Consider the following 20168-nt stretch of genomic DNA (forward strand, 5'->3'; position numbering starts at 1 on the left):
TTGCATGCTGCTACTGAATGAAGTAGATGGAGACACACTGATGTTTTTATGTGCCTGCTTTTCTGTTGGATGGCACTTTGCAGCAGCATTCACTGTATTTTTTTAATCACATCTTGTACAGACACTCATGAATGAGAACTTCCAGAACTGCTTCAGGAAGTGGCAAGTATGATCAGATGAGTATGTTCAAAGCCAGGGAGAGTATTTTGTGTGTCGGGGAGGATGTCAGGGATTAGTGGCCATGTGTTTTTTTACTGTAATAAAAGGTCTAAAATTTAATCTTTCCTTATATATTTTGAATATTCACTAGCAGTTTTATATAAATAAATTTCAAAAGTACTTTTTAAGTACGTTGGCCTGCCTTCATTTTCTAGTTGACTATGCAGATTTACATAAGGATGGATAAAGTACCACATCTGGATACACCCTCAGCAGTGTTTAGTGTGTAGTGATTAAAAGTAGGATTTTTTTGATGTATAATTCAACTCCTATTTCTCAACATGTTTATTAACTTTGAGTGAATTACTTAAATGGTGAATTCCAAGTTGGTAAGAATAAATTTCCAATTTCTTGTTATTCTCCAACTCACAGTGGTACTAGCTCCTGTGGGTTTTAACACAGAGAAGTTAAATGTAATTTCAAAACACATTATTTTTAAAGCATGCTAAACTTATTTTATATACTTTTTATTATTTGTACACTAAAACATTCCTTAACAATGTGTTACCTACTATTTCTATCAATGGCTTTTCCCGCTATGCTTTTAATATACAGAGCATTTAGTCATTTCTTCCCATGTACTTTCAAAGCAGGCCAATAGTATTATTTTACTTTGCTAAAATGGAAATTAAGAACTGAAATTAATAACTAAGCTTTCTTATGGGGGACATCTTATTCTCAGACAATTCACTCTTCTTTAAAGGAGGATTAGTGTTTCCTAGATAATTCACCATGTAAATCCAGGAAGTTGCTGATTCATTAGAGAAGGGGACATATTTTTTCTAATATATTTCCATATATTTAACACTATTCTTTTCTGTTGAAACTCAGGTGACTTGTTCGGTTGAATTCTTATAGAGTATGGACCTTTATTTTCACTTGATTTATTTTTACTTATTTCCTGAGAACAATTGCCAAAGAAAAATATGTTTTTAAACCCTGAAGGCCTTGGCTGAAATACACAGGCCCAATAATTATTGAATACTGTGTGTCTGATCCAGCCCTTCCTTCACAATGCGCTGCTCTTGGAATGCCCCGGCCCCTGCCTAGACCTGTTGCTTGGAAGCCACTGCACATGTCAGGATGTGCTGCACCTTCCCCTTCCTGTCCTGTCTTCAGCAGTGCTGTCTGCTGCAAGCTGTGGATGGACACAGGCATGCTTTGGGCAGGTGTGGTCTACCCTGATTGTCTGAGATCCCCACCCGACTAGAGGGCTGGCTGATCACTTTGAGGAAAGGGTGGAGACAGAGAAATATCTACTAGAGATTATGGCAGGATTCCTAACTGTTTAACAGAGATAATTGCCTCTACTTTCCTGCTTGATGAAGCAGGACTTTCACCATTGAAAGTGCTTTTTCTAATCTGTCCACTTAGGTGTTAGTGGTTAATTTGGTACAGTGATTTATTTTATAGGATTCCTAGCCCAACCTCAGACTGTAGCTAGCGCCAGTGATTGATTTGAAGCTTGTTCTTTAGGGCTGCTATCCATTCCCCCTGCGCTTTTGTATACTTTCAAATGAATTATTTTCCTATTTATGTCTGTTACATAGAGGGCATTCCCATTCCTGGCACTGGCATTTATTTTGGACTACTGGAAGCTTGGCAAAATTAAACACATTTACTTAATCCATTGATTATGAAGACTTGTTTCTTTTTTTTTTTTCTCAGCTAGATTCTACATCATTTCTCTCTGATGAACACTTAAAGTGTCTTCTGGACAAATACACATTCAAACAGAAATCCATCAATAGATTGATTTCTGGAAAAGAAAATGAAGGCATTGAGGATAAGATACCCGACTTGCCCCAAATTTCCAGATCTATCCTGTCAGAGTTACTAAATGAGTCAGAAGTAAAAATCCAGAACACAGGGGTGGAAGATGGAAGCATGGAGCAGAACGCAGACTGTGAAGCTTCTATGGGTTATTATCTCACTAAAGCCTTGGCTGGGCATTGTATGTCGGAAGCTCTTATTATGGAAGCAGAGGAAATGAAGTGCCTTCAGTTTTCCAAAGAGGAGGTTATTAGTAACACAGAAGACTATTTTATGTCCAAGACCGTGGGCATCGGGAGACTCCAGAAGCCTTCTTTCTTGGATGATCCACTGTATGGTATCAATGTGAGCCTTTCATTGGAAGACCAGTATCTGAAACTCAGTCCTCCCAAGGAACCAGCACCAGGTGAGGCTTGGAGAGCATGTATTTTGGAGAATAATTCATGGTGGCAGCTCAACATAAAAATATGATTTGAAGTAGAACAGGGGATAAAGATATATTGTAAATCACAGATGATAACAGTAAGTGTGCAAACATAAGAACATATTTATCAATGTTTTTATGAGAGCAAGTTTGAGATTAGTACTCTTATGAAGTACATTATTCTTGAAGATTATACTGTCATCTGGAAAACAATATTGATTTCAGAAAAAGTAGTTTGAATGGGAACAAATAATTGAAATAGATTTGCTTCATACTTTGAATTTCCAACTTCAGTAGTGAAAATTTGTCTCTAAGAATGAATTTGCAAATTGCCATCTTTGTTGTGGTTTTATTATTTTCTGTATACAAAACTTCGTGTCCAGCCCACTTCTGTACCCTCAGGTATTTTCTCATGATCCAGTGTAGCTTCTTACAGTGGTACAGTTGCATGGGGTTTAAATAAGATGGGAAGTTTTTGCCATAACAAAGTATATAATTATCTGTGTTAGAAGGCTTTCAAAATTAATGAGTATTTAAAAAACTTCAACTTTTACTTCTAATGTAGATTACTTTAGAATGTATTGGCTTTTAAGTCTACAGATGTATTTTTTCATCTGTTTCCTTAGAAGTCTGTAGCCTCTTAATTCTGAACTGACTCCTCAGTCCCATATTTTAGACTTTCCTTTTGGTTTTTGTTTCCTCAATCCATAGACTCAACAGTTGAGTCGTGGTGAACTATCCCTCTCCTTGCTTTCCACTTCTAATCTTCGAGTCTTGTTTGGTGTATTCCTGCAGCGCCATTCATCCCCAGGCCTTCTTTCCTCCTCTGCTACCTCTGGACCAACGTGATGACTGTCTGGGAGCCTCCCTGCTTCTTATCTTTCCCCTCCATCTACTGCTGAACTGATTTCATCAAGACACAGCTTTCACAGCTACACTTTCCATCTCCAAAACTTCTGTTATTCTTCATCACCTATTGCATGAAATTTCATTTTACCTGCCCTTGAAGGACTTGGACTTTATTCACAAGTTCTCTTCTTAATTATTCTCTGATTAGTCACCTAAATGTTACTCACGTAATTACTAATTTTGTTCTTGGATTCCCACAGCTTTCCCATGCTTCTGGTGCTCAGGCCCCTCTTCCCAGGAATGTTTAGGTGTCCCTTTAATGTTACTGAATTTCAATCCCACTCTTACTGAAGGTGACCTTTCTGGCCCACTCTGCTAAGGCTTTTATTTCTCCTCTCAGTGTTTAAGCACATTGGTTCCCTAATGTATTATTTTACACATTCTGCCTTCATATTTTCATGTGCACATCCACCTTCTCTTCCTTTGTATCATGTAATTAAAGGAACAGATGACTGTAAATGTGGGTGTGCAGATATCTTTTCGACTCAGTGATTTCAGTTTCCTTGAAAAATGACCAGAAGTGAGGTTGGTGGATCATATGGTGGTCCTGTTCTTAGTATTTTGGGGAACCTCCAACAGTTTTCCATATGGATGTATAATTTACATTCCTGCCAACAGTGTGCTGGGGTTCTCTTTATTTCGTATACTCAGTGACACTTTCTATTCATCTTTTTACTAATAGCCATTCTAATCAATATGAAGTGACATCCCATTGTAATTTTAAGTTGGATTTTTCTAATTATTAATGATGCTGAGCATTTTTTCATGAGCCTCTTGACCATATGTATGTCTTTATTTGAGAAATATTTGCCCATTTCAAAAAAATTAGTTTTTGGTTGTTTGGTTTTCATCTATATTTTGGACATTAATCCCTTATCAGATGTGTGGTTTTCCAATATTTTTTCCCATTCTGTGTGTTGCATCTCTGTTTTGTTCTTTACTTTGCTGAATAGAACTTTTTAGTTTGATATAACCCCATTTGTCTATTTCTTTTATTGCCTGTGCTTTTGAGGTACAAAAGGCACCAAAATATCATTTTCCAGGTCAATGTCATGGAATTTTTCTGTTTTGTTTTATTTTGGTAGTTTTATAGTTCCAGGTATTATATTTAAATATTTAATCCATCTTAAGTTATTTTTTGTATGTGGTATAAGGATCAAATTTCATTTTCTGCTGGTAGCTATCTACTTTTCCTGGTGCCATTTATTGAGGGGTTTGATTTTTTTCCTGTTGTATGTTTTTGGAACTTTTGTCAAAAATCAGTTTATCAGAAGTGCATGGGTTTGTATCTGGGTTTTCTAGCCTGTTCTATTAATCGATATGCCTATTTTTATGCTAGTATAACACTGTTTTAATTATCAGTGGCTTTTGTTTGGTACCAGGAGTTGAACTCAGGACTTCATGCTTGCAAAGCAGGAGATGTACAACTGAGCTTAAACTCCTGGTCCTTACTAGTGTTTTAAAAAATATTTTGAAATTAGGAAATGTGGTGTTTGCAGCATTGTTCAAGAATGTTTTGGCTTTTCAGAGGCTTTTACAGTGCTAAAGGAATTTAAGGATTGTGAAAAATGACAGATTTCCTTAGAGCTGGCGTTGAATCTGTAGATCACTTGGGTTTATATGGCCATTTAACAGTATTCTCTAATCGTGAATATGGAATTACCTTTTTGTTTAATGGTTTGTTCTTCCTTCCTTCCTTTTTTTTTTTTTTTTTTTCATTTTTGAGATAGGGTCTCGCTGTTTAGTTCAGGATGACCTTTAGGTCACTATATCGCCTAGGCTGGCCTTGAACTTGCAGTGATCCTCCTAACTCAGCACCCTGAGTGCTGGGATTATAGGCATATGCCTCGTACCCGGCCTCTTCAATTTCTTTCCTCAGTGTTTTTGAGTTTTTGATGCACAGTTCTATCATTTTATTAGTTAAATTTACTCCTATTTTATTTTTTGTGCTATCGTAAATGAGACTTTTCTTAATTTTCTTTTTGGATATGTTCATTATATATGTAGAAATGTTACTGGTTTTAGTGTTAACTTTATACTGTAAGCTTACTGAATTTTTTGTTAGTTCTAACAGTTTTTTGATGGGAGTCTTAAAATTTAGTGTTTTTTACATATAAGATCATGTTGTTAGTAAACAATTTTACTGCTCTTTTTTCATAGCCAGATCCCTTTTATTTATTTTTAATTGCTGTAGTTAGGAGTTTCATGGTGATTAGAAGTGGTGACAAGTGTACTCACTGTCATCACTTCTGACCTTGAAGGAAAAGCTTTCAATTTTCATGATTGAATATAATATTAGTTATAAGTTTGTGCCATGTGGCCTTTATTGTGAGGTCTATTCTTTTGCACCTAATCTGTTGGGATTATTTTTATCATGAAAGAGTATTGAATTTTGTCAGATGCCTTTTCTGGGTCCATTGAGATGGTCATATGGCTTTTATCCTTCCTGATGTTAATGTGGTATGTCACATTTATTGTTTTGCTTTGTGGAGCTATCCTTGAATTCCATAGATAAAACTCACTTGAGTGTGGTAAATGAGCTTTTAATGCACTATTGAGTTTAGTTTTATAACTCATTTATACTCAAGGTAATTAATATACAAGGAGTTGCTCCTGCCATTTTGTCATTTGTTTCCTGGCTGTTTTGTTTCTTTCCTGTCATTGCTTTGGTTGTGGCTTAGTGAATTTTCTATGGTAGTATGTTTGAATCCGTTCCTTTTATTTTCTTTGCAGCTACTGTTGGTATCAGCTTTGCATTTATCACTAAGCTTACATAAAACACTTCGTACTGATAGCAGGCTATTTCAAATTGAAAACAACCTAACCTGAATCATATATAAAAATTATACTTTCATTCCCTCATTTCCACTTTTTATGATTTGTCAAAATTTAAATAATTTATATAACTTATTTTTGTGGCAGTTGGTTTTATTAGTTTTGTCTTTCAACCCGTGTGTCTTCATACTTTAGTCCTTGCAGCCGAGATAAAATTGCACACCTTCCTTGTATTTTAGAATCTTCTGAATATGACTAAGTATTACTTATACTGTTTAGTCTTGCTTTCATATGTTTTATAATACCAGGAGCCTTCTCTTTCAGTTTAGGGAACTTGCTTTAGCAGTTCCTATTAGGTAAGTTTGTGTTATGGTTTATATCTAGATGACCACCAGGAGCCTCATGCATTCATAGGCAGGGCTTTTAGAAAAGGACTGGATCATAGAACACTACAGCTGACTTATTTTTAGGAGGTATGGTCTGGTTAGAAGAGGTGAGTCACTGGGGGTGTGACATGGAAGAGTTTATGTTCCTTCCTGCTTTCTTGTTTTTCTTTCTCTGCTTCCTGGTTGCCATGACATGAGCAGCTAGCTATTCCTCAGCTGTGCTTCTCCATCATATTGTTTTTTCTTTAAAGCCAACTGACTGGTCTGCCTTTAAGTTGTGGGTGCTAAATAAGGTGTCTCAGCAATGGGAAAAGGGCTAATGTACACAGTGATGATGAACTACAGTTTTCATTTGTTTCATTGTTATTATTTCTCTCTAATTTCTGAAGGGCAGCTTAGCTTGGTAACATACTCTTGGTTAGCTGTTTTTTTTTTTTCAGCACTTTGAATATATTGTTTTATTGTTTCCTAGTTTGTAAGAATTTTTCTAAGAGAACTGCTGATAGCTGTATTATGACTCCCTTGAATGTGTTTTTTTTTTCCCTACCCCCCTTGAATGTGTTTTTTTTCTCCTGCTGCTCTAAGAATTATATTTTTTTAATAGTTTAATCATGATATATCTTGGCAAACTCCTCTTTGGGTTGAATTTGGAGATTGCTGAGCTTCCTATATCTAGTTGTTATTTGAGATTTGAGATATTCTCAGCCATTGTTTCCTTAAATATACTTTTTGGGTCTTTTGTTCTCAAGAGAAAGATTCTGGCACTCTTATTATACGAAGGTAAACTTCTTGATTATTTCACATAATTTGTAGTCATTTTCCATTCTTTTTTCTTTTTGTTCTCAGACTGTAAAATTTCAAATGTCTTGTCTTCAAGTGCATTAATTCTTCTGCTTGATCATGTCTGTTGCTGAAGCTTTCGGTCAACATTTTTGGTTTACTTAATGAAATTTTTTATATAAAAATATATATAGTATTTGCATTTGGTTTTAAAATTCTTTCTTTGTCAAGCTTTTCTTTTTGTTCATCCATTGTTTTCCAAATTTCATTTTATTTTTGTTAGAATTGGATTCCTGGTCAGGGAGCCATATGATAGAATTCTGGCACGGCTGAAAAGATAAGAAGTATGAAATATAAATGACCTTTATTTTAAGAATGCAGGGAGAGATTCCCTGACCCTCTAGGGTCTCCGGGGGCTGGCATTCTCTCCGTCGGACATGTGGAGTCGGGGCATACAAGTAGCTTAGGTTTGGGGTGGACCCTAAGAGGCATTAGTGATGCACAGGTAGCCCATTGGTACTCATTTCATGCCACAGGTAAATTCCTAGGGGCAGGGGAAGATGGAGCCCCTTGGTTCTGCTTCCAAGGCTTTGCTGGCTACAGTGTCCCGTCTGGGCCAAAATCCTTTCAATTTTCTATCTGTATTTTTCTGTAATTCCCTGAATGCTTTTAAGAGAATTATCTTGAATTCTTTCTCAGTCATTTCATAGATCTCTGTTTCTTCAGGGCCCATTATTGGGCCTTCATTAATTACCTTTGTAGTATCATAACTCCAGTTCTTTATAATCTTTGTGTCCTTATGTTGGTGTCTACACCTTTGAGGACATGGCTATCTCTTCCAGATTTTGCAGGTGTTCTTTCTGGTAGACTTTCATTATTGTCTATGCTAGTATTCTGTATGGGCCAGCTAGTGGTTACAAGGACAGACAGATCTTGCTGTGGGGGTTTTCTCACTAGGCTGGCTGTTGTGTGTGCTTGGAAATCAAGTGGACCTAGTTGCTGTGCTCTGAGACTGCATCCCATGATTAGATAGAGCTGCTGACTGGGCTCTGTAATAACTTCTGATTGGGCAGAGTTTTAGATCGTCTTCCCTGTCTGCAAAGCACTACTTTTTCTAAATAGTAGCTGCAGAGTCACATGCTTGACTCTGAGACTCAGCAAGGTCTCTGGGGTCACGTTTTTGCCACTTGGGATGGGCCAGGATGGAGCTTATACTCTACAGATATAGGAAACATGAGCTTCCCCACCTAGAGAAGCCTTACATGAAGAACAAGTCTTGGTGGAGTCGCACTAGTTAGCCAGTAGAGTTGAGCAGGACCAGATGCTCTTCTTTGCAGGTATCCCATGATCTGCACTAGCCTCCTGCTCTGGGAAAGGCTGAAGGAGAACACCAAGGCTTGATGGGTCACTACTTGGCTGATGGGGTTGGGTGGGGCCAGAAACTTCCCTCTAATTGCTGGCTTGCCCTTGCCTTTCTGCTTGGGGGAGGCTAAAGAAAGGGACTGGAACTGGGTGGGTAAGGTTATTAGGGACAAGTGCCTGGCAGGCCAGTTGACCATGCTTCCTGCAGGGCATTGCTCTTGGCTAGGTTTTCTAGTAAAGGGCCTTCATCGGCTAGACCACAGAGCTACTGCCAAGGTCTATGTGCTGGTTGCTGTAAGTCCCACCCCTGTTCTTTGTTTATTACATCCTAGAGGAATATCCCTGGCACCACTCCGATGTTTCCAAAGTAGGGTGAGCTTCTTGTTAGACTTGTGAGGAGTCCTAGAATAGCAGGGAAGCTACATGTCTGCTATAACACTTTTCCTACTATAGAAAATATAGGTGCAGAATAATCCTCTGTGCATGGCACTAAGGTAGTTTGGAGGTGGGGGGGCGTAGGTGTAGTAAATGTAAAAACTTTATTTTTATTCTTTTCTCAGTTCTGTAGGTTGGGTGTCCAAAATAGTATCTCTGCCTTTCTCTTCATAATAGTGTTTTGTTGTTATTACTGCTGCTTGTTTGTTTGCTTGGTCTACAGGTAGCAGCTGATTGGAGTCCTATGAGGGGGTAGAAAGTGGAGAACTGCTGTTGCATCATCTTGCTGACTAAATGTCAGGCTATAATATTTCATCCAACAACAGAGTTCATTTACAGCATGCAATTCAATTAGAGGGCTGTGGTTGACCTTCTTCCTTACCAAGGATCTTCTTTTAGTAGTTAAACTATAGAAACTGTTCTACCTTAAAGTTGCACTGTATTTTGTTTCTTTTGAGGCAGAGATTTTGCTTTTAGATAGAAAGTACCTGAACTTCTTTGTCCATTGTTATCAAATTTACTGAACTGGATACAATGATTTCTTGAATATGGGGTTTCATTTGCATGGGGAATATGTGTTTAGGATGGTACTTTCCTAAAACATGAATTTGAGTCATACTGATTATACCTGTCCATGAGTAGAAATGCAAGATAGAATGAACCAGAACTTGCTGTGACTTACTGGAAAGAAATTATGGAGGCTCAGAACATGCCTTTCTAATCATACCAGATAATCCTCCTACATGGCTATAATTGTGGAAGATCAAGATGGTATAGCTGTGAAGTGTGAACCATACTTTATTTTCTGCTTACTACAAATGAACTCCAAGGCAGTGGTGACTGACCTGTGGCCTGTGTGCCACATTGGGTGTCTGCTATCATTGAAAGCTCTAAAAGGTTCACCATCGCTGCTCTATGGAATGGTTCTCACACTATCGTTTTGAGCACGTTAGACTATTTGAAGTTGTTTTGCTAATTTCAGCATTTACAATTGCTAAAATAAGTTGCTAATCAATTTTATTGTGAAATGCTAAATTGTATGTTGTGTGCTTCTACAAAGGGGACACAAAGGCGAATGCTATATAAATTTTCTTGGCAAAAAGCCCTTTAAAGATGTTTCTGTAATGAGGAGTTGCTGTGCGTTCAGCTGTTACATTATGTTCTGGCTCTTTCTCAGGAAATAAATACATGTGAATGTGATGCAGATTAGATTTCTATAAGCAGACAAGGAGGAAATAAAAGTCAGTTATCAGCTTTTCTTTAGCAAACACTCGTGATACGTACTTCTTTTTCCTTGATAAACTGAGGTCTGTTCCAAGTAGTTTAGTTCTGCTTGTAGAAGGCAAGCAGATAAAGCTTAAAAAGAAAAGAACTTAATCAAGAACTTTCAATACTGTGAATTCACAGTATTGAAAGACAAGGATTTGTTTCAACATTGTATTAAAAGTTTTCAATGTGAAATACTTTATTTTCTGTGTTTGTGCTTTGAACTTAGTGGTAATTACTGTGTTTTGACTTTGTGAATATAAAGTCTACTAAATTCATTGTTGACCCACTAACAATTGGGATTTTAGGGAATCAATAAATAGCATTAAGTAAGCTGTTCCCTGTAATGATCAGAAATAACTGAAAAGATGCTTTTGATGAATAGGGAACAAAAAGGTCAATTTTATTACGGTCTTGACTCCAGGATTAGCCAGGTGGACTTTCTAATGCTGTGTTTTGAAATAAGCCTAACCTCCCAGGGACTGGCCCGGGGCCTGTGGAGACCTGGCCAGGTGGAATCAGTGATGTTGAGGCATCTAGAAAATACCCTGCAGAGGTGGGTGGCGTGAGGCACTGATTCCTGAGCAGGAAGGGACTGAGCTGAGGTGAGCATGCGGTTTACTTCTCAGACTCAGTGGCTAACAGGTTCTTGCCCTGAAGAGTATGGAAGGAGACCAGAATGCTTCCACTCTTAAGTTGTTCCAAGAGTAAGAACGGTGTCAAGTGTTTGCAGCCACATAACCTGAGAGACATTCTCATTGCACTGATGCTTCTGAAGCCCAAAGCTTCAAGTCTGTGAAACAGCCTAGAACTTAGTAAAATTCTCTTATGCTGAGATGTTTTCTGTGTAATCGAAATACAAAGCATCTTGCCAATCATATTATTTTCTTTTTCCTACTCTGCATTTGAATCTATCAATAGAAATTCATATGATAAGGAGGAAAATATGAAAACAAAGTAGATTTGGGCAAAAAGGGACACAGCATAAATTTTAAAGAAGGGGAACAAAACTACACTATTTCTTCAAGAAAAATGAAGTACAAATTTTCAAATTGCATAAATAGTACCCTTAACTATGTTACAAATGCAACAATGGATCATACAAGGTTTTGGTGGTTGTTTTTTGGAAAATAGCACCCTAAATGGAAACTGGGGTTATCAACTGTCCTGATTGGCTTGGGAAAGTACTGGTTTTACCACGGAATGATCTATGTTCCTGGAAACACTCAGTTCCCAGCAGATTGGGATGATTTGTCATTATAACATAAAACAGAGAACATAAAATCAGATAGAAAATTAACTCAAAGGTTAAAACAATTAATAGAGTCCAGAAAAGTAACAGGATCTCAGGCTAGAATCAGGCTGACAGAGAGAGGCTGCCCACCTCAGTGACGTAGCCTAGTGATTAGGAGGGTAGTCTTCATATCGGAGGACCTGGGTTTGAGTCCACTGCTCCTTAGTCAGTGATCTCACTTTTTTCTTCTACACCTTGGTTGTCTTATCTGTAAAATCAGTTGGTATAACAGTTTGAATGTTGAATGTCCCCCAAAGTTTACATATTAAAGCTTTGGTGCCCAGCATGGCTCTTTTGGGAATACAGCAGTAGGATTTTTAGGAGTTGGTGCCTCTTGGAAGTAATTAGGTCACTGAGGATGGGCTATTGAGGCACATTGTCGGATCCCAGCATCATCTTCCCCTCTGCTTCGTGACTTTCTGAGTGGTTTGCTTGGTCATGTGCTTCCAGCATGATATGCTGCACTTATCAAAGGCTCAAACAATGGGGCTACCTGATCTTGTACTGGACCCTCCAGAAGTATGAAACAAAATAAGCCTATTCTCTTTATAAGTTAGTTGATTTAGGTATTTCTGTAGTGGTAGAAAGTGGACTAATAGAAGTGACTTTAATACTTTGCAGGGTTGTGATAAAGATAAAACAAGAAAATTCACATAGATGATTAGCCCAGTGACTGGAGTTGGTTGTACTATATGACCTTTGGCATTAAATTTGGAGATATGCCATCAAAGTTCAATTTTTCTGACAGATCAGCCAATCTGAATTGAGTAGCAGAAGCTCCTTTTAGAATTGGTATGTATTCTCCAATAGACTATGGCTAACACATAGCTCTCTCTACTTTATGAGTTTGGCCCAACCCATGCTATAAGCCTTTGCAGCCGATAGTGTGTTCCAACCACTGGTAACTTCTTATATTTGCAGGGCCCTTCAAGCCTACTACACTGGAATTTTTACTTTAATGAGATCCTTGGTGTTATTTCCACACAATGAAGTTTGAGAAGCACTATTACACATTACAGAGAGATGTGGTGAATCTATGGGATACATGCCACGGTTGGCTGTTTGTTATTGTTGAAAGCTCTAAAAGGTTAACTACCACTGCTATACAGTTTTATTGCTGGTTGGGGAAACATTGAGCTCATCTGAAGAGTTTCTGCTTGTTTGTTTTATATGCATCTCCAAGGGTCTATCTAGACTTACTAAAATCAGAGTTCCTGGGATCGAGAACCCTGGTGTCAAATTAATGCTAGTGACAGAGTTTTCCTATGTATACTTGAGAAATATTGGTTTCAGTTTAATGGGAGAGAGCTGATTATGTCATCCTATCTGAGCCCTCAGAACAAGTTCTATCAATAGGGTAATGCCAATTACAGCACACAGTATAATGGTACACTTGATGAGATTCTGCCCATTGGATTGTAACTGGCTGAATGAAGCCTGGGTATAGACAGACTGAATTTTGGGAGGTATGTGGCGGTTATTTGGAGGAAGTATGTGGTGCTACGTGTCATACTGGTACAACCAGAATGTTTTCAAAGAACAAATTTCATTGTAATGGTCTTACTGCTTTGCAATGAAGCTGTGTGATTCTGGAAATTGTGACAATAGTAGCATATTTTGGTTTGCTTTTAGGTAAGCCCTTAATTCATCCTTGCTTTGTGGGTTTCTTTTTTATAGTGTGTCCTCTTTCCTGTTATTTAAGGAGGAGCTCCTGCTTATTATTGATTAAATTACATTTCTGGGTCTGCTAGTTACTTTTTTGATGTCCTTGGTAACTTCATCTTCTGTTCTGTAGTCATAACAGTTTACTTGACCAAAATACCGTGAATTCCAAATTTACAGTCTTATTCCCTTTTCATATAAAATTTTAGTGTATATGACCTTTATTTTTCAATAACTTTCAACTGATTTCCTTTAAGCTAATTCTTCGTTATGTAATCTTTTCTTGTAACTTGTTATGCACTGATCGTTTTCTCTACTGATAAAATGTTGTTCCAGCTCATTTTATTTAATAGTGTAAATAGAACATACTCTTTAAAAGTTTTGGTGTTTAATTGTAATGTACCTAACACTTTATCAGTTACGGGAACTTGTGATTCCATTGCTTCATTCAAATTGAATAAAAGTTACTGTAGATCAGCTATCAGCACTATAGATGTGGTCTGTGGTCTTGTGAGCATCACTTGGACGTTTGTTAGAAACATAAGGCCCAGCCCTGCTCCTGACCCACTAAGTTATGTCAGCATAGTGACAGGATATCCCCAAAGGTCCTCATAGGTGTGTGTGTTAACATGTAAGATGCTCTGGACTACATAGTTTAATTGTAACCTCTAGCATTGTGGTGGTATTGAATATAATATATAGAAAGTATCTTTGCTATCTGCTCAGTCTCTGCTGTTTTCTTCTTAAATTCCTTTTTTGGGAAGATCCTACCTTCTCTTGATTGCCTTTTCTCTTAAGATATTTTATTGTTAGTCTTTCAGGCAGCCCCTATTAGCCACACAGAGCATGCATGCTAGCTTGTATCCCCCACTTTTTCGTGATTAATATAGTGTTAGCTATGGGAGGACCTGTTTCTGCATTCAGGTCTCTCCTTTGCATCTGCCAGAAACCAGCCTGGCATTTGCAGCTATCCCGAGTCTGTTCCTTTGGAAGTGCTACTTCTTGCATTTGGCAGTGTGCTAGAATCACCTGGTGAGATGTAAAAACAGATTAATAGTTTAGTTTCATCCTAGATTAATTAAACCAGTATCTAAAGGGTGACTCTGGACTTGTTTAAATCAGCTTTTAAGGACAGGATGTGGATGAATCTGTGGTCCAGTTTTAAATGCTTTAAAACTACTGTTCCTGGGTGCCAGTTTATTCATTATTGGAGACCCTTTCCAGGGTGCCAGTTGTCAAGGACCCCCGCAGTCAGTCCCATCTCCTGCCAAGTGTTACAGTGCACAGGGGGCAGAAAGAGCAAGAGACAGAATAGAAGTGCGGCGGAGATCTGGGATGACCAGTTGTTCTCAGGGAACAAAAGGGCGCGAGGCACTCAGAAGCTTGGTATCTATTTATTACATCTGAGTAAGGACAATGGGTGAAGGGCTGTGGGCGTTTCCAGGAACAGCAAAGGGAACCTACAGTTAGCTAATAAGATGGGCAGTGCAGCCTTGCAAGGACCAGGACAAGGACAAGGACAAGACAGGCAGATAATAAGGAAACTGTAGCTTCCGCAGGTGCCTTGTATCTCCAGCAGGCCTTATCCTGCCCTGTGAACAGCACAGCAGTCATTAACCCGGAGTCATAACCCAGCTATGACCAGAGCAGTGGGGAGTTCCCGTGTTAGAGTCTGGCTCAAGAGCAGGTCAAGAACAAGCTTTGGATGTCCCCTAGATTCAGTTTATAATTCATGGTCCCCAACAATTCATCACCTCTCCACCCATCTATTCATCCATAACCATGCTCCACCTGTGCACCCCACAAACAACTCTTGAGTGTCTTACTGTATTCTACCTAACTTTCTAAATTCCAGGCTTTTCAGCTTCAACATTATTAACAATTCTAAGTAGGGGGCCTGTTCTGTGCATTATAGGAAGCTAAGTAGAATCCCTAGCTCCTACTCCCCAGATAGTGTTACAATAGTTACAGTACTTTTAAATGTTCAGTGGGGGACAAAATTTGCCCCAGTTGAAGACTGTTGCTCTAGGGTATAAAATGAGGGGGGCATAATTGTTGTAAACATTTTCACAGTCTATTGATGAAGGCAGGCACTTAAATAATTGTAGTACAGTAGGACAAGTATAATAAGAACTTCAGGATGAAGTCCATAGGGACCTGGATGCTGCAGAAAGGGGAGGTGGCATTAAAGCAGAGCTTCCAGGGATGAGTGATCATTCGCTGGGTGGGAAATAGAGCCTCTACAAAGAAGGAATCACTTGGAACTTTGTTCCCTTATCCCTTAGCCCATGTATCCAGTACTGTGGCTTCTATCCCATCTGCCTGAGCTCCTTCTGCATCCTGTTTCTCTTCCATGTCTTGATAATATCAGTATTTTTCTCACTTTGCTCTGTGAAAGTCCAAGTCATCTGGCTTTAATTACTTAGTTAATTCTTTTATTTTTTAGTAGCTGCCCTCAAATATAATTTATATACCTATATTTATTTCCTATTGTTGTCATAACAAATTGTTGAAACAGAACTTGGTTCTTCTAGAGGCCAGTAGTCTGAAATCAGGTGTCACCGTGGCCTCTCGCTCTGCTGGGGGCTCTCGGGCCAGATGCGTCCCTGTCCTTCCAGTTTCTCATAACTGTGAGCACCCTGGAGCTTCTTTTTGTTACCACAGCACTCCAGTCTTTGCCTCCATCTTCACACGACCTTCCCATGTATGTGTTTATTATTCTCCCTCTGCTTTTCTCTATAAAGGCACTTAGTGATTTTAGAACTCACCTGGCTAACAGACTCTGATATTCTCAATATCCTTTAACTTAGTGGCATCTACCAAGACCATTTTCCAAAATAAAGTGAAATTCACAAGTTCTGGAGATTGGGAAAGATGGGGGCATAAATTTTATGAGGTCATAGTCCAATTACATATAATTCATACCATTTAAATATGTATAATTTGGTGGACTGTAGTATATTCAGAATTGTACAAACTGTACCATGATGAATTTTATATTTTTTTCACCTCCCAAAGAAACATTGCATCCATTAGTTATCACTCCCTATTTTCTCCATCCCAATCCCCTGCTCTAGGCAATCACTAATCTATTTTTCTGCTCTATGAATTTGTTTACTCTGGATATTTCACGAAAGTGGAGTCATACAGTATTGTGGCCTTTATGCTGGCTTTTTACACAGTGCATAATGTTTTCAAGATTTATGTTGAAATCTTGAAATGTTGTAGTGTGTATCATCACTGTTTATTTTTAATGCCAAATAATATTCCATTGAACAGACATACCACATTTCACTTATCTATTCATTAGCTGACAGGCGTTTGGGCTGTTCCACTTTTTGACCTATGTCAATGTGAGTATTTGTATACTACAAGTGTTGTGTGAATATATGTTTTCATTTCCCTTGGGCTACCTCAGGAATGGAATTGCCACATCTGTTGTAACCTTTTGATGAACTGCCAGATTGTTTGCTGGGGATATTATCCCATTTTACGTTTCACAGGTTTCTCCCACTGCTTTTTATTGTCTTCTTTTCTTTGGTTCTGTTGCCAATGCTGCCTTTTCTGTTAACTTCTTCACTAAGGGCAGAAAAACGTTACCATTTCACTTCTTTTAGTGTCAAAGAGCACACAAAGCAATCAACTGTTACCTGCCCTGCATGTAGCATCTATTTTTGCTTTCACCTGACTTCCTAAAAACTCAGTTGAATGCTAAGAAAAAAAATGAAGTCTGTATTTAAATCCACAATCATCTTTGCTCTCAAAACTCAAAAAGTTGTCTCTGAGCTACTATGCTCAATGAGGGCAGACTGCTTATATTTTGAATTTACTTATATACTTTATGTGCAGCTTAATAAATGGTAACTAAGAATGTGATTATTGTATTTGTGTAAAGAGAGTCAATGGTTAATAAACTGAATTGTTTTTCTTAATTATGTACACAATTCTGGTTCTTTAGTAACTTTGCTTATTATTTTTGTATACAGATAAACAGGAGATGAAAGAGGTGATGGAAGAATATAAAGAATCTTAAGCAAGGACTTGCTAGGATATGCTCTTAAGACAGTTGGTAATTAAATTAAATTCCTTATTTTCTCTGAATTCTTTAAATTCAATGAGTACTGTGGGGACTGTTTCCCAAATAATGACTTTGATATGTGAAATCTCTTACAGATTTCATTTCCTTGATATTTTTGAGACTTGAGGTATAATTGTTCAATAGTTTTTCTTCACTGAAATTTCTGCAAAATATATTTATAAATGTATCAGGGATACATTATGAAAACCAACATTTTAATGTATGCATTATGTTAAGCATAGTGGAAATGGTGTGATTATACTATACTTTATTTTATGTGCTTCAACTTTATTGTAATGCAGATTGTGGTCACTATGGATTTTGTTTTGATCTGTTTTTCCTTTTTTCAGTCTGTTCAGTGTCTGTGGGTACAACTTACCATGGGAAGAATCAGACTTCCTCAATAAAGCAGCATTAGGGAAACCTGTAGTATCTTATTAATGATGATACTTATTGAGGTAGGAATGTGATGTTATTTGATACATTTCTCTTTGTTATGTTCTTTTACTTGGGGTCATTTAGAACACAATAAATAAAGATGAACTACTGTTTATGAAAAGTATGTAATATTATTTTAAGACAAGTTTACTTAGTTATATATCAGTAACCTGGATTCATAGGAAAATTTTATATCAACACTTCCTATGATGAATTAACCTTAGAACTAAAAGTCAACTATATTTCGGATTTGAAAAATGAGCCAGCTGTTGTACTGCCTTTAATAAAATTTGGAATAATATGTATGTGTCATTGTTAGTATTTGCTGGCCCGTGTTCATCTACCGATGTTGGGTAGTAATGTTTGTTGATGTCATTGTATTGTTTGGCCTTTTGGAATGAAGCTACTCTTTTTGGAAATGTCAATAGGCAGTTTCTTTTTCCAGTCTTCGTATTTCTATTTACTATTTATTCATTTAAAATACCAACAGTTCATACTGGTATCAGTGTGCTGCAGTGTAACTTACCCTGACATCAAGAGTTCTGCTGAGGGGTGTCTGCGGAAGTTAAAGGTCATGATTTTAGGTTGTCATAGGAATGGCTTGGCACTGCTAGGTTTGGGTAGAGGTGACATGGGCGGGAATGGGGGTAGGACAGAGAAAAACCCTTGCAGAAGAGCTCAGCTTTCTAATCCCACATTTTTCCTTCCATGTGTTAGAGGAGTGGGTAAAGGGAGAGAGAAACAAAATCTTTTTTTGTGGACACTGCAAAGGGCTTGCTACATTCTGCACTTCTGCAAGTAGTATTTGGGGCACAGCGAGCCCTTCTGCAACGGTAGTTTTGATAAGAGGAAGGCAAACAGTGATACTGAGTAATGAATGTTGTCAGTGAAAGAAGTGGCAGCGCTGCATCGCATGTTAAGTGACAAGGGCTGGTAAACTGACTTTACGATAAAATTCAGCATGCAGCTTCCAGATTTACAAAGCCCCAGACACCTTGGTTTACAGAGAATGTGTTTTATTAAAAACTTATTGAAAACAAGTGTTTTATACTGAGCTTCCTTCTAAGCCCTTGTGTTTGCCTAGAAGAAGAATAAAAAGTATTCTATAGAAGAGAAAGAAAGAATGAAGTTGTTCTGGGGATGAATTTAGGAACTTAAAACTGTGGTTTTTCTATGTATGACTCTTCAAAAACAACCATTTGTTGGCACCACCTCAGTAGTACGTTCCCAAGGACCTGAAGCTTATTACCCTTCATCTAACTCTACCCAAGCCCTGACAATAAACTCCTGCAAGAGGAAAAAACTATCACCGTGATGATGTGATTTTAATGAACCTGCCTACTTGTAGGTCGGTTTCAGAGCAAAAATGAAACACGCCTGGGGAGAAAAGCTGTCTTCAGCCACGTTTTCTGTCTCATCCTGATATTCACAACTTGTTTAGCTGCGCTGCCTATAAATTAATTAGCATTCTATTCTGAGAAAGGATGATATCATGTTTCAAATAATTATTCTTTCAGATCAGTTTCCCAGATTACACAACCATTTCTAGCTCTTTCTCCCTCAGCTTGGCCCTGTAAAGTAATTTGGCACTTTATAATATGTGATCACGCTACTTGGGTCGGCATTTTTAGAATCAGAGAGAAAAGTCAATGAGGAAGAGTTTATCTCATTCAGCCAGTCTTTCTGTTGTCTAACAGACCTCAAAACAAGACCCTTAATTTATATAAGTTCTTTTTTTATTATTAAAACTGGAAATTATGTGCTCAGCATGTCACATTCATGATTGGTCCATCTGAAACTCTAGTCTGCTTATTTTACATTTTGGCCTTTTCTTCCCAAAATGTGGTACTTACACCACACACATACTGCTTCCAAGTTTTACATTTATTTTTAGGCATCAGTTTTTGACCAAAGACCAAATTCTCGACAAGGCAGCAATTCATGGCTCCCCTTTTCAAGGACAGCTTCTCCCTTGTCACACTTGCTGTTGAGGCTGCTGTGCCCGTGACCCTGCTGTCCATGGGTGCCATCGCCTACAAGTCAGATGGGGCTGCAAGTTACACGTGTGTCACAGCTACTCTTCCCTTTGTTCTTATTGTTCTAGAAACAGAACTGGACTTTGAGAAGGACTCAATATATGAAGTCTGACATTGATATAAAATTGTTTTTTGGGAGCGCGTTTTTAGTTAGGGGTCATTTCTCTATTGTATGCTTTTAATATGGTAATGTTATTTTGCATTTTGTTCCACAAATCTAGCAAATGTGTATTCTAATCCTAGTCTTGTGCAACTCTGGCTTTCTGCATCATGTAGGAACTATGAATGTTACTATTATTCATTGTAATTTCATATTGTGTATGCTCTATTG

At 37.9% G+C, this 20168-nt stretch overlaps 1 protein-coding gene across 2 annotated transcripts in view; it reads left to right on the forward strand.

The window, feature by feature from the left end:
• Fsip1 (fibrous sheath interacting protein 1) overlaps window positions 1-20163 on the forward strand; it is a 222042-nt gene extending 201879 nt beyond the window's left edge. For both annotated transcript variants that reach the window (XM_063250299.1, XM_063250300.1), the window contains exons 11-12: window positions 1888-2398; window positions 17272-20163. In XM_063250299.1, the coding sequence (XP_063106369.1) occupies window positions 1888-2398; window positions 17272-17318 (558 nt within the window). In that variant the 3' untranslated portion in view covers window positions 17319-20163. The remainder of the gene's footprint in view (window positions 1-1887; window positions 2399-17271) is intronic.
• Window positions 20164-20168: the final 5 nt, after the last annotated feature.

The sequence above is a fragment of the Cavia porcellus genome, unplaced genomic scaffold (genome assembly GCF_034190915.1).
Source record: "Cavia porcellus strain 051 isolate PalLab524CR breed Dunkin Hartley unplaced genomic scaffold, mCavPor4.1 scaffold_6, whole genome shotgun sequence".
Taxonomy (NCBI): domain Eukaryota; kingdom Metazoa; phylum Chordata; class Mammalia; order Rodentia; family Caviidae; genus Cavia; species Cavia porcellus.